This window comes from Myodes glareolus, chromosome 21, assembly GCF_982192425.1.
Source record: "Myodes glareolus chromosome 21, mMyoGla1.1, whole genome shotgun sequence".
Taxonomy (NCBI): domain Eukaryota; kingdom Metazoa; phylum Chordata; class Mammalia; order Rodentia; family Cricetidae; genus Myodes; species Myodes glareolus.
Genome location: NC_142046.1, coordinates 31,956,293 through 31,971,987, shown reverse-complemented (window position 1 = coordinate 31,971,987; position 15,695 = coordinate 31,956,293). Strand labels below are relative to the sequence as shown.

The window sequence follows — 15,695 nt, the reverse complement described above, 5'->3', positions numbered from 1 at the left end:
GATCTTAGATGACAGTGTGGGTTCTTTCAAAGCAGCAATCTAAGTTGTCTTCACCTTTGTCCCGAGAGCACAGAATCCCATGACATGCACTGATTTTACCAATAAGCCTCTGGATTCCTCTCATGGGCAGTAAGGAACAACACAGACACCTGGATAGAAATACAGTCTGATTAGACAGAAGTGGCAAGAAAATGCCCTAATTTACAAAAACCCTGCTTTTATAATACTACCCTTGAAATTCTCTATGCAGAAGCCTCAATGTAAAACTATTACTCTCTTTAAGAATGTACATAGCTAAAGAAAAACGGCATGTGCAAAATAATACCATATTCATTTTTTATTTAACATAGGGATGGAATGGGGATAGCATACATTGTATTTGTACAATATTTAACAATCACTTATTCAAGGTGGGATTTTATGGGGATTTTTTTCGTTTTTAGCTTTCTGTTAAATACTTGCAGAAAAAAAAATAGCAAGTACAATATGACAGTAGTACAACAACCTGTGCCCAAAACACTGACAAGAAATACAGAGTAAAGCTAAAATAATTGTTTACCAATATTTTGAGAGGTAACAAATAGGGAGATACGGGTTGAGACTGCATAAAAAACGTACTGCTGGTTGAATATCTGAGGTAAATGATGTTTAATCAAGATGCTACTTGTATCTTTGTCCATAAATTGTAAATAATTTTATGCACATTATACCAAATGTTCCTAAAAAGTAATTTTTCAAAAAAGTAAAAAAGAGAAACTGGAAAATATCTGATGAAGCATTTTTTTTAAAAAACAGTAACCAGTCTATTCCACTAAACTACCATCTATCTGGTGAGGATTTGTTCCCAACCATTAGAATTTTACTTAAATGTGACTATTAAGGATTAAAAAAGGGGACAGAAGCGATGTTTTCATAATTTTGTGATATATGATTCTAGTTTTATATTCAAAGGTGTTGGATTTTGTTTTTTTCTGGTTGTATTTTCAGAATATCACCACGAAAGATAGTGCAAGTTCATGGGACCAATCATTGAGGCACAGTCTCTGTTCTGGAATTCACAAGGTACCTGTAATAAAACGTCCAAACAAGAATCACAAATCACATGCTAAAACTCCTAGCATCTAAAATACATACAAGATCTGTGCAGGGCATAGATAGACTTCAAATAAATTCAAACACTGGTTAATCCATCAGTCCTATGGCAGTTGATCATAAAGCATTTCTCACAGGAGATCTGGGCAAGGTAGAGTAAGTAAGAGCAGCAGTTCTGGTGGGTATCAGAAAGGCAAAGTACAAGACATCATGAGGAGCACCATACACAAAGTTACAGGGGTCTAAGTTTGCCATCTCCCTCAAAAAAAAAAAAATCCTTTCAGTCTTTGATCTTCCTTTTTCAGTGTCCCTAGTTCAAACTTTTTATCTGCCCGCTCTGCACTTACTGTAAACCAAACACTAAAATGCCCTGCGAAAGAAAGTTTTAACAAGACTAGGTATAAGGACAGGTAGTCACTGGAACATTCTTACTTTACTGCTTATAAAAAAGGCTTTCTGTAAATGTAGTTCTCAAGAGGATACAGGTTTTTAAATTGATAAACTAGATTTAAGTACAATACCCAAGATATCTTAAAGCTTCCCTCGCATGAGGACAGCATTTTCTCTCGTGAACCAGTCTTGACAACATTGTATCTGCAGTGCTTTCCTAAGCCAGACACTCACATAACCCTCGCTTATCACTTTTAAAAAGGTTGAATGTCTACAATCGGTAGAAATTTGTTTGTGGAGATTAACAATTTCCTTGTATGCATATTCTCTTATGGTTTTCCTTGATTAGTTTACAAGTGGAAGCAAACCTAAATCAAGAACTTGAAAGGCCAAATATGTAGAAATCAGAACAAGAACACTGAACTGGGCGATCTTAGGATTACAGTGAGACCTTGGTACACAGACAGCACAATTCTCTATGGGGTGTGGCATACAGACACAAATGCTATTACTCTCCCCTCCCTGCTTAGAGTCTGTTGACATATGTATTGTTTATAATTAATTTAGTCTTCCCAGAGATTAGTGTACATTTTGTGTAAAATGTAGTGTATGATGTCTTAGCCATCTGAAGATAATGCATTCACAGTGAGCTCCTGATAGTAGTAATGTAAAAAGTTTATAAAATTAACGTATGGATGTTAAAGTGACTCAACAAAAATGTATATAACATAATACTGGCTATTTGTTGGTAATCTAACATTTCAGGGAATTAAATCTTTCACTTAGGCTTATGTAAGTTTGAGGAAGAAGCCAATTATATTCTAATGTTCCATTGTTTTTAAAAGTATTCTGGCACCTACTTGCCACCAATTCCATTTTCTTAGCAAGGATAAGGCATGAACTATCTAGAATTAGCTGTAAAGTAACTTGGGGGAGTCTAGGCTGTGTTCCTTATACCACCACTGGTTACCTCTAAATGTCATTGCATATTTTAAGTTATAGGTTCAACTTGTTATCCCTGATTTGATTTAAAGCAGTAATATCTGAAATCTGTGTTTAATGGTCAGTATCTCTATCCTAAGGTAATTCTCTTCATATCACAGACATCAAATATTACTCTGACAAGATGGCACCACACAGCATAGTGATAGTTACACGTCTCAAAGCAGAGTGAGGAATTCTGAGTAATGACACTTCCTGAGGTGATCCTAAAACAGTGATAAGAATATCCCACACACTGTTTGGTAAAAGAAATACACCACAATTTTACATATATAAATAGGAAAAAAATCTATTTTAAAAGATAAAATGAAGAGCTTTCCAGTGTCACAGCTCACTTAAATTTTTTTTTTAAATCATGCTTTATGTTTTCAAATATTTCCCAAACACAGCACACCTTAAAGAAAAAAAGTACTACTTAAGTATGCAATACTTTGGGACCTGGATATAAGGTGAAAGGAAGGAGGGGAAATGACACCAGTTTTTTTTTTTCTATTTCAAAAACAGCACTTTGTTTTCCCTAAATTACAAGCCAGTACAAGAAAAGCTAAAACACTGCTTTACAAATAGCCACTTACTATTGGCACTAAGCATAGCTTACCATTTTTTCTTAAATAACACAGTGAATTTGTAATACCTTGTTATAAAACATGAATTGATTTATTCAAATTTTGTTAGTGTTTTCAATTTTATAATTTAGCAACCGTGGAACTGAGGTATACCTTGTTGAGGGAGGTTAAAGTAATGCTTGGAAGCCTCTTTACTGTACCCCACTTTGATGACTTTATGTACACAGAACAGCAGCACACTACACATTCACAAGCTGTGTCATGTTGGCATTACAATAGTCATTTATAGAAACAACAGCAAATGCAATAAAAAGTTACCCTTTTAAAATCTGAAATGAAAAGTTTTTGATTTAAAAAAAATAGCAGTAGTTCATTTAAGGAATTAGTGTCTTCTGACAGACATTAAGAAATCTGATGTCAGTTTTCAAATACTTGATTAGCCAGGTCCAAAAGACCCTTGATTTGGAGAGGGCCACATTCTTCGTATACATTTTTCCGAAGTTCTTTACAGTTTGCAGCTTTTCCCTTAGACTCCCCTTCATCTGTGTGCTGCAGAGGACGCAGTAAGTCTCCCAGAGCCATGCTTTCCACAAGGGGCTGCTTGCGTACATGTCCTGGAGGCATCCTACTCATTTCACACAGAAAATACACTAAGCCGTTTCCATAGCTTAGCAGCTCCAGTTCAGAGTCCCAATTCTCAGTGTGTACAGAGATGGTGCCACCATCATAGACTAGATTCTTTGGGAGGAAAGTCAACATTTGTCACCATTGTGACCACTGTTACAATGTCCTCTGTAGTAATGATATTTGTTAGTCTTTGCATCTGGGTAATTCTTTCACCTACACATCCAGCTGATAACCTGGCTTCTGCATCATGATCCCAGCATTCTTCTATGGTTTCACAGAGCATTGCCATTCCCTAAGAGGAGAAGAACAGTCAAACATAGTAGCTATTGTTTCCTGGTAGGAAACAGGCTAACAATGTCATGAAGAAATAACTACTTCCATGGGTCACAGTTTCAAGATCAGCCAAGTGTGACCAGTACTCACTGTGGCTCTTTTTAATGGATTCATTATATTTGGCCTCAAACTCTTGATCCTTCTGTCTTAAGCAAGTGAAATACCCTGGCTAGAGCAAAACTCACTTTTATTGAATGTCATTTTATGTGCCAGCAAAATAAGTCACTTTTTCCAAGCATTAGGGATCCACAACATGAAAGTTCCAAAATACAGTGTTCATAAATCTGATCATTTCAACTCCTGACCTTTTCAAGTAGACTCACAACCAAGCCTAATGTGGGTACCAGTTTTTATCATTTTCTTAGTTGATACCAGCATTTTTCCCTTGAAGTTAAAAGACTGCCCTGGCTTCTGGATGTAGTTACTTATTTCTATTTGGGTTTTTAGTTATAGTAACACCAAATGGCCAACACAATTCTATGCTGTTCTGCATGCTCTAACTGGAAAGTGATGTCTTGAAAGCCTGAATGAAATGAATAAGACTTCATGGAGTAGAGAAAACTTGGTGCTTAGTAAGTGTTAAAATGCCATCCATTCGAAGGTAATGATCAGCATGACTATCCAGCTTTCCACAGGCTGGGTATTTGTTTCCTCATGGAGCTTTCAAAGCAGGAAAAAACTTGCTTGACCTTAACTGGACAGCTCAGGGAAGAGCCTTCTATGCAAGGTTCTGTGATTTCAAACAAAGCCCTAATTCTGCCTCTGGACTCCTGTCTGTGTGAAGTTCACCTTCTCCCCAAAAGAGAAATGTGCACAGAACTGATACACTATTCCCCTGAAAAATGTTTCTTTGAAATTTCAAATGAAAAAGTGAATAAACTTACTGCATGTTTCTGCCAATAATCTCTTAAAACAGGCCTCTTCTTTTTATGCACAACCACTTCCTGCATATCTTCAAGAGATGGATGCTGGCCAATTTCCTCCTCAAATGGCAACATATACTCATCTACAGGTCCTGAAATGTAAGAAGAGGAAAACCGTTTTAATTCTTCCTGACTAGTACAAGCTTCTCTAATTCTGCACTCTATAATGAGCAGAGAGATGGACCCAAGCTATACTTGTAAAATAAAAACGTCTGGTTTTAGAAGTTTTGTTTAGGACAGGATCTGGGTAAATAGTTTTGGCTGGCTCCTAACTCTTGATCTTCATATTCAGCCTCAACAGGCTGTTTTGGAACACATAGGCTGAGTGCCCATGTCGATATATGATAAAAATCTGTAAGGACTTAAGAAATCAAAGCTCTAAATCCAGCCATTCGTATCAGAATATTAACACTCAGTTATTAGAGCCTCTGGAGGCTCAGCACTCCAACTGCTGTACTTATCTGTGGCATACTCAAAACATCCTACATGAGAAATTAATGTTCTTTGCAGTATTTTGTTTTCTCTCACAAGCATCTTAATAATATTTATAAATAATGCTGTTTGTTTTTATGTTTAAATCACAAGCATAATTCAACCAGAATTCCCCTCAAGTCAAAATGTACCCTCATGACAAAATTGATTAAGTAACATAAACAACTTGTTTTTCTTGGATCTCAGACAGGAATGTACACGTAAGAGTTAATAACTGATGTTCTATAGATTCTTATTCAGACTAGACACACTTACATTTTCATTGTTATTTTATATCCAAGTGAAGGTGGTATTTGCTCTATTTTGTAAATAAGACAGCTCAAAGTTATGAGATTATGCACAGAAGTATTTGACTATTATACAGTAGAGTCGAAATCTGAATCTTATCTGCAAATGTGCTTTTAATCTATATTTTCTTGGCAGTGCCACTGACCAGAGAGAAGTAGATGTACATAGATGCTTTGTGCAAAGTTTAAAAATGTACCAAATACTTCAAACGTAGTGTCATGAACTGCAAAAGGCACTGACTCAGCCCTGTACAAGTGCTTTAGGAACTGTCTTTTATTAGTAGTACACTTAGTGTGTTTGTGTACCTGTGTGTGCATGCTACAACATGTAATATAGAGGTCAGAGGACAACTTACAAGGAAAGGTAGGCTAGGCTTGAGAGCTGGGATCAAAATCAGGTCATGAGGACTGCCCACTGAACCATTTCCCCAGCCCTGTGGGACCCTTGTGATAGATAAAGGACTACTTAGCACTTCCAGTGACCTAGTACTACCATCTTAAAATTTCAGTCTTTGGTTCACAGGTCAATAACACTGGCATCAGTAAACTGGTGGCTTGTAAAATGCACAGACTTCTTAGGACCTAGCCCAGGCTGGTTTTGTTTTTTGTTTTTTTTTAAATGTGGATGATTGTTTTGCCTGCATGTTTGTACCATAGTCATGACTGATGCCCATGAAGGAAGAGCAACTAATGTAGCCATCTTCCCAGCCTCCAGCAGATTATTTTTAACAAGATTCCTAAGAATTTGATGTGCACACTAAAGTTTGAGAAATGCTGGACTTTAATTAACTAGACACAAATTTTAAAGCACTCGCTTCATCAGTGTGGTCCACTTTCCCTTTGGCCCTGATTTTAAAGGCCAAAGGCAAAGTGAACAGAGTCCTCTTTTAAATATTTTAGAGCATACACAAGGCATTTAAGAAAAGTAGCATCTAACCTTTTCTTTGCCATAAAAATGCCTCAGTAACCCCAAGCCCCACTAAGTAACTCTTCCTAATTTTGATACCACCAACTTACATTTCTCAGGTATGACTGCACCCCGTGACAGTTACTAAATGCCTTACAAACAGGTCCTGGAACAGATCATGCACACTAATCTCACTCTGGAGTCCTCTCTCCAGAAAGTATTTTATCACCTTAACCGTGAATTACTTAACAATAGGGCCTGTATCACCAGGACACCAAGTCATAGTTTGATATAACGACTCACAATGAAGTGCTTAAGCAATGTGTTTTCTTGGAGTATGTGCTATCTGATCTACTATCTCCAAAGTGTCAATGTCAGTTCCTTTCATGCCCAGCACCCCAAAATTCATATTGCCTCCTTCATCTTCAGCTACCGTTTGGCGTCCGTAAAAGAAAATGTAGTTATTTACCTTTTTGTGTAATCCCTTTCATAAATGTGGTACATATACTTAAAAAAAAAAATGCTTTTTTCCCTTACCATCTGCAGCAGTACAACGAGAAGCCAGTTCCCACAGGACTAATCCCATGGCGTACATATCTATCCTCAAAAATGCATCCCTTTGGAAGTTTATAGCGCCCTCTAACACTTCTGGAGCCATATACCTCCGAGTACCAACCTGAAAAAGATTTTGAAAGCAAACAGTACTCATTGACTTTATGAACTAATGTTTTTTTTTTTGTGTGTGTGTGTGTGTGTGTTTGTTAACTAATGATTTTTTATTGTCTATTTATCCAGGGTAAAGTAACTGAATTATGACTGTAACACCACAGGGTCTATTTGGTAAGATGGTTTCTGGATATTCTCACCACAGAGGCTCACAGAGCTTGCCCTCCCTTAGGATCAAATCACAAAGAACTGAATAACACTTTGCTTCGAGAAGGATGGAATGGAGGGAACAAGGCACTCTGCATATTGTCTGAGTTACATTTTAGAGAACACCTTTTTAGGGCTTCCCTAATAAACATTTAAGGTGATGTAAAAATAATTAACCAGAGAAACATTTTTTTAAAAATTCTTGTTGTAAAAAATCTAATTTATTCATGAATTCCTCTTTATTTTCATTTGTCCCAAACAATTCGGTATTTTGTAGTACATTTTGTAGTACTGTTACTGTGGCTACTAAGCTAAGACAGCTAGTGCTAGTTGGTCTTGATTGCATCTTTATGTGAATGCTTAGGAGATGTTAGGAACTATCTACGTAGACTACAGGACACTTATATACATCGAAGAAGCAGCTTAGACACTGGTGTTTTTTCATTCTTAGATTATGAATGGCGAGTGATCTTTGGTCAAGACTTTGGTGGTTATTTGCACATTTAGCAATAGTTTTTTAATAAATAAGGACAGATCAGTAAAACTCTGAAGTTCCATTTTTAACTGATTTTATCAGAATATAAAGTAGCTAGCTCTCTGACTCTCACTGTTCAGCTAAACATTTGGACTGTGTTCTACATATCTTTCAAAGTCTACTTTTTCACTTGCAGGTAATTTTGAACCATCCAACATTACTTCTTTTATTAGGAAATTATAGTTTATCTATTTTAATCTAAGATATTCTCGTTTATGAATGAAAGGTGGTATGATAATAGAGAAACTCTTTACCCATGTAGGTAATAACTTATTTTGCCTAATCCTGTAACCCATTTGAAAGGGCATTAAAAGATGGCATGAGTGAGGTTTAAAAAAAAAGATGTAAGAGGCTGGAAAGATGGCTCAGTGGTTAAAAGCACTGGCCGCTCTTCAAGATGTCCTGAGTTCAATTCCCAGCAACCACATGCTGGCTCATAACCATCTGTAATTAAAATCCAGAAAGCAAGTATATATGCAGAGAGCTCATACATAAAATATAAATCATAAAAAGTAAGTTATTAGGTTTGCTATGACACCAAAAGATGAAACTATTCCATATATACTGTTTTATGATTGTCAATCATACAATAAGCACAGAAATTTTTCTCTATGCTTCCTACTCCATTTTTATAATATTCTCCCTAAAATTGCCCCTATTTTCAGTCATGTCGGCTTTCCTACTGTTGTGCAACTGCTGACATAACCTTGAAGCAAATGTGAAAGTGTTAATTGGTGCTGACAGGATCTAGTGTGCCATGACTGCACACAGCTTGTGCCTGGGATGAAGATACGGAAGGAGTAAGAAAGCTCGGGAATAGCCACATAACTGAGATGACTTGAAAGACAGAAAGTACTAAGGGCACGCCTTGAAAGAATCATTTGGCTTTGTAGGCAATGTCATATTTCAAACTATTTTAAGCAAATATTTTATTTTTAATTGTAGAGACAGGGAAGTGTTGTGGAATATCCCTTTACACTACGTGAAGACATGTCACTGTGACTGGCTTAATAAAGAGCTGAATGGCCATTAGCTAGGCAGGAAGAGGTTAGGCATGGCCAACTGGCGACAGAGAACTCTGGAAAGAAGAAAGGAGGGTCGTCTGCTAGTCAAGTGAGGAGGAAGCAGGATGGACAGTACAGAGTAAGGGTAACTGAGTCAGGTAAAAGAACATAGATTTAAAGATGGGTTAATTTAAGCTGTAAGAACTAGTTGGGAACAAGAAGCTAAGGCCAAGCTTCAATAATTAATATGCTTCCAAGTTGCTTTTTGCAAGTTAGGGGCCCAAAGAAAATCTGCCTACCGGGAGGTTTTTTTATGCACATATGATTGTGGGTGCCCACAGAGTCCAGAAAAGGGTGTTGGGTACCCTCAAGTCGGACTTGTAGGCATTTCTGAGCAGCTGGAGTCAGGAAATGAACTTGATCTTCTGCAAAGGTAGGAAGAACTCTTAATTCCTGGGCCTCTCTCCTGCCCCTAAACTGACCTTGTATAAAAAAGGTGTAACACCTTTCCTAGCCTCACATTTCTCTGAGAATAATGCATGGGTGCTCTCCTCTCTTTAGCCTTCCTAACAGATGCTAAATCTATTTGTACAAACCATAAATGGAGTGAGACACCTCACTCTGGCTTTTTCAGGAGATCTGAACTCTAGAAAAAAATTCAAAGAAAAAATTCAACTCATTAAAGAATTAATGGATCAATAAAGAACCAGAAGCAAGAAATTATTATGTAGAAAAAAAATGGGAAGGAGAACTTGGTACACTGTAGTGAGAAGTGACCCATTATCCTACACTGTTAGGGTAATGAATCAGCCAATCAAAACTGAGTTAATGTTATAATTCCCTAAAGATGAAATTATTAAAAATGGGATTCTTCTGTGACTAATTATATTAAAAAACAATTGCCAAAGATAAATGTTCTGTGCTTGCCTGCCCGCAGGACACAGTGTGAAAATGCTGCGTCACTCTTCCTCAGACAGTGACTCGGTCCCTAGCACAACAACCTCAGATCAAGTTGGTACTGATCTAAAGGAAGAGATGCGTTTATCATTTTCTACTCACACATTATAGTGGCGATCTTACCTGTCCGTGGGTGTCACCTGCAGACTTGCCAGCCTCAAACTTTAACGCCAACCCAAAGTCAGCAATGCAAGCTGTCAGATTGTTTTTCAATAGCACATTCTTACTTTTGATGTCCCTTCAAATAGAAAGAATTTTAAATTATCTTTTAAAAATTTCTATTGAACATGAGAAGAATATGCTATAAAAAAAAAGTTTCTTAAAACTATGAAAAGCAAAGAAAGGTAATGGGAACATTCCAGATATTGTAGTTACAAACTTTGAAGGAAACTGAAACTTCAAAAAAATAAGAAAATTTTGAAAATGGCCTTTAAGAAAAATTTCCACTTCAGAATGTCCCCTCCTCTCAATGATCTCTCCTACTTTAACTCAAGGAATGAATGTATACTCATCCACAACAAAACAGAGAAAACAGTCTATCCTTAATTTCATCACTGTGTACCTACTAAAAACGTCCCTTTAAAGTAAATCAAAATGTTGAATTAAAATCATTTTCCTTTAACATAGAGAAAATACTTTATTCTCAAATACGGTTTCAGAAATTAGACAAATTAAAACATGAGATCATTAAACTTTACTAATGAGATGAACATGTATGTACGTTACCCAGAATATATCCTAGTCAATCTCAAACCTAATTTAAAAAATGAAAATCTTTGCCTCTTCAAATATTATTGGATAATCAAGGAAAAAATAAATTTTACCCTGAATTAAGTTTAAATAAGAAGCCTATGAGTTTACGAAAAGAAAATGCAAATATTGCTTTACCTGTGAGATATCGCAGGCTTGTGGCCATCTTTTAAGCCAGGTATATCCTCATGTAAGTATGCCAATCCTCTAGCCATGGTTTCTGCAATGTGGCAAAGTTCATTCCAAGAGACCACGTTAGCCTTAAGGAAGTCAGACAGCGAACCCTAAAGAAAAGAGGGGGAAAACACAGAAGCTCTTGATGAAAGTTTTACATAGATGGAAACTTCTTTAAATATGGAGGCAATGCATTCCTTTCGGTACATACTTAATCAATCATTCAATAACTGTAGAGTTGCTCAAATTTTCTTCCAACTCACATTAATGAACATTCAACTTATTTTTAAAACCATATTACCAAAATAAGTTCATTTCCATGATTTTAGAAGGTTTTAAAAAAAGACTAGCTGAAAATCGTAGAAAAAATTAACCTTAAAAGTAAAACATTATAGAACCACACTGAAAACATAAATCACCACTAATCTGCATAAAGGAAATAAAGGGCCTGTCACACAACCATCAAGACCTGGGTTCAGATCCTCAGACCCACATTAGTCTATAAGCCCAGTGCTAGGAGGACACAGAGACAGGCAGATCCCTGGAAACTCACTAGCCAGCCAAATCAGTGAGCTACAGGATCAGCGAAAGACCCTGCTTCAAAACAAAATAAAACAAAACAAAAGGAAACAGAGGAAGATATCCAAAATATCAACCTCTACATAAGGACCTTATATGTATTCGCATGTGTACGTACATATGTGTGCACACACACACAATCTTTCTAAAGATATTATGATCCTTATGATCAAATACTAAGTGATATAAAAAGCCAGTTACACTTAACAAAGACGACACTCATTATTCAAACCAAGTGTCTTAGCTGGCAATGGTAATGCAAAGCCATAATTCCAGCACTTGGGGGCTGTTAAGGCAAGAAGATGAGGCTAGCCAGTGCTACACAAAAGCATTTTCTTGAAAAAAAAATTTAACTGAAAAATGAGGGAGAAACACATGTGCTTTGATACTAATTCCAAATTACTGTCTCAGGGTTCATCATTAAAGAATTATAAGGCATAGAAAAAAGCAGGGTTCATAAAATCAAACTGTATCATAAGTAATACATGGAAAACAATAAACACTGTCTATTCTAAAGTAGCCCTAGGAGAAGTAATTGCAGCAGCACAGGAAGGCAAGGCCAAGGGCTGCTCTGTGATTATTAGGTTAGGTACAAAATTGTTCTTTCCTTAAAGTAATTTTGTAAGATTTTTATTTATAAGTTATATATGATCAAATATTAATCAACTGTGATAACATACTCTTCTCTTGAAATACAACACCTAACATTAGGGAGGTAGGCCAAGTTCAGCTTAACAAAACTTAAGTATTAAGTTGTTTTACCTTTTCATGAAATGCTGTGATTAGCCACAGGTCCACATCAACACTGGTACCTCGTTTTTCCGCACCAATGAACTGTAGTATGTTCTCATGCTTCATTCCAGGTAAACTATAGACTTCATATTCATTCTGCCAGGACTGTTTGTCCTACAGTTAAGAAAAGAAAAAAGAAAAAAATCATGGTAAGAACACAAAAAGTACAAGAAAATAAATCACACTGAGATAGATGGAGTAAGTTCTGAAGCAGTGACAAAATAAGCTAAGTACAAGTGATACAACAATAAAATGAGCTAAATACAAGTGACCTTTCATTGTTTTTTTATAAAAGAAATCTGTAACAGGCAGTATAGATAATCCATAAGCCCTCGTTATTTACGAAATCCTACCCCATTCCCTCAAAATCTACTTTTCTGAATTGCTACATTTACAAACACAGACATTCATCAAAAACCACTGCATTTTTGTATGCTACACAGCAACACATTCTGCTTACAAGTTCTGCAAGCACTTTATGGTAGGCAACTATTCATGCTACTATTCACAGTCTTACCTGGAAGGTAAATTTAGGTAGAATGATTGGGTAAAGTCTCTCTTCAGTCTGCCCCTCCCTCACTACCATACCAAGCTAATGATACCTATTGGTTTTATTTTTTAAAGACTATCAATTACTCATTCCTGCAGGTTATCTATGTCTATTATATGTCTATTATATACTGACAAAAGATTAGTTTCTCTTCACTATGAAAGGTCAATGAAAGTGAGTTACACTATAATTTAATGGTAATGAAATCTCTGGATCCAAGATGAAATTCTGGCTTTTCCTCTGACTTTTATAAAAATCAATTATTTTTCCAGTGAAGTAAAAGAATGATTGTGCTCTTGGTTGCTAAAGTATATATGCATGTATATAGACATAATACATGAACATATACCATGTAAATCATTACTTTGTCCATAAAAGCATGTGATAAAATAGTTGCTACTGTTATTTCTACTCTTAATATCTACATTATTTTCTAACTATTAAGATTCCTCACACATTAAATGACTTCCCAGAGCTTACTACGAATCTTAGCACAACAAAATGCTTCTCTTTTTAAAGAGCTATACTGCTGCCAAGCTAGAGAAAAACTCTGTGGGACAGGCTTTAGAGGAAGTGAGAGGCGAAAACATAGGTAGTTAAGGAAACTGTTTCTGCAGTAGCTTTGGGGTGATGGAGGTTAAGTACGTGTAGCCAAGACTTCAATACCAAGGGTGCCATCAGCCACAGGAGTATATCACCAGAGAAAGGGGACGATGGAAGCCCTAAAGTCAACCAGCAATGGAGCAGCAGCAGCAGTACAGACTGCCTTAGGCCAGGCATTCATAGGAAGTTCAGCTGCATTTCAAGGAAAAACAAATACTGTGGGAATCTGATTTACTGCCTCTGAAAAATTACCAACAAAAACTGAAATAATTATATATGAACACTAAAAGTACAATGAAAAGGACTCAAAGTCTGATCATGTAGCTCAAACAGCCATTCTAAAACAAATCACACAATCTGTTGTTCTTTCTTGTCAAGGAGATATTAGGACAACTACTCAAACAGGTTTACTCTGTGACTAGAATACTAGTCTTTAGTGTTTATTAATAAAAGATTGACTATATGTTCATTTATTGTGATCATTCCCTTTCTCAGATGTGAGTGCAGAACAGAAAGGCTAGAGTGCTTTCACCACTAACTTTCAATTCACTTTACATAGCTTGCGTTTTCAGGCTCTTTATGAGCTATAACGTTCTAAATGGTTACAGCTTTAAAAAAAAAACATAGGTAGATAGAAAACTTTAATAAACATACCTGTATTGGAAATATTTTGACAGCCACATATTCATTAAGCAACTGGGCTTTCCAGACACAACCAAATCTTCCCCTTGCTTTCACTTCTAACAGCTGCAATGGCTTCAAACCCAGTAATGGGGAAGGTGGAGGTGGTCCTGGGTCCTACAGGTGAATAACAATAATACTGTAAATAAGCAGAACATGAGACACGGATTGTGAAATGAGAAAAAAAGTAAGCAGACTGAAGAAGGTACTGACAGAAACTGTGAACACGTAAGTGAATGAACGTCAGCATGACCTTAGCTTTCAGCCTGCGAGAACTGGGCTTCTGGGTGTTAGCGGGAACCAATAAGCAGGCAATGTCTAACAACATTACCACTGTTGCTGCATAGGAACAGCAAGTGAAAAAACTGGAAACCCAGTCTAACCACTGTTCCCAGGGCTTTCTGTGAACTTCAGAACACTCTCAATAGTACACCATTGGCTTTGTTCAGCTCACACTCTCTTAAATGATGCAGATTTGAAAAGATTCAAAACAGCAAAATATAAAGAAAAATCTCATAATCTACTACTTTTTTCAGTGGTTATTTAACATTAACTTTCTCTTTATTGATTTTGTTGCCTAGTCACTTAAACAAGTATATAAAATACAAAAGCACTTAAAAGAACTGTTTCTGTAGACAAACATTTTGTTCACTCACTCTGATTTTTCACAACACTAATAGTTCATCCCTTTAACTGTTTGCCAAAACGGAATAGAAATAAAAATCAAGATAACTGAAGAGAAATATAAAACAAAGAACAAATAAAAATCTAGGAATGTGGTTCTGGAAACTTGTAATGGTGAATAAAGGACAAGAGTGATGCTATGGTGGATTTAAAACAAGGCCAGGATAATATATAAAAAGGAGAACTGCAAGGAAAACTCCCTACACCAATAGAATAACAACCCTTTGCTGAAAGTATTCAATCAATTTACTCTCTGCACCTAAAGCAACATGTAAGAACCCTCTGGAAAAGAACAGACAAAGCAACAGAAATGATTCAACGGCTAAAGTTCTATGAGAAGGAACTAATACTCCTGGTGGTACCTCAGACACTTGAGAATGGCATTGTATCCTAGATCACTGCATCTCACCCTAACTTTCTTCTCCCTTTTACAACTCCATAATGTTCAAGACTGTTAGTACTCCCTGTAGCCATCCTTCAGCCACTAGTCTGTTTGTGAGTCTAAAAAATTTCTATCAAGCATTACAATGACCCAAGCAAATTAAAATTACAAAGTATTACATGGAAAATGACCGCAGCTTCTAGATAACCCTTATTTAAAGGCTTGAAAACTCCTATTTTAAAAAGTAAGACAGAAGACTTCCTGTGACTGATTCTCAAGTCATGTCTGTTTTTAAATGCCTACTAAAATTGCTGTTTCTACCTAAAAATATCACAGGCTAATAAAATCAAATTGCCTCTCTTTAGCAGAGTGATGGACCAAAGAGGTTGTCTCCAAAGCCTACATAAAGGTCAGGCTCACAGTGAGTCTCAAGCAGGGGAACCTTTGTCTTCTCTGAAAAGTTGCTATGAGGATCATGTCCTCCCTTACCAGTCCTTAACTGTCTTCTGCCT

The 15,695-nt window shown here is 36.4% G+C and overlaps 1 protein-coding gene across 2 annotated transcripts in view; it reads right to left on the bottom strand.

Moving 5' to 3' along the window:
* Nucleotides 1-322: 322 nt before the first annotated feature.
* Nucleotides 323-15,695, bottom strand: part of Acvr2a (activin A receptor type 2A) — a 75,549-nt gene continuing 60,176 nt past the window's right edge. For both annotated transcript variants that reach the window (XM_085681177.2, XM_048425740.3), the window contains 7 exons: nucleotides 14,091-14,234; nucleotides 12,254-12,397; nucleotides 10,877-11,022; nucleotides 10,112-10,226; nucleotides 7,157-7,295; nucleotides 4,895-5,025; nucleotides 323-3,969 (listed from right to left, as the gene is read on the bottom strand). In XM_085681177.2, coding sequence (XP_085537303.1) covers nucleotides 3,775-3,969; nucleotides 4,895-5,025; nucleotides 7,157-7,295; nucleotides 10,112-10,226; nucleotides 10,877-11,022; nucleotides 12,254-12,397; nucleotides 14,091-14,234 — 1,014 coding nt within the window. In that variant the 3' untranslated portion in view covers nucleotides 323-3,774. The remainder of the gene's footprint in view (nucleotides 3,970-4,894; nucleotides 5,026-7,156; nucleotides 7,296-10,111; nucleotides 10,227-10,876; nucleotides 11,023-12,253; nucleotides 12,398-14,090; nucleotides 14,235-15,695) is intronic.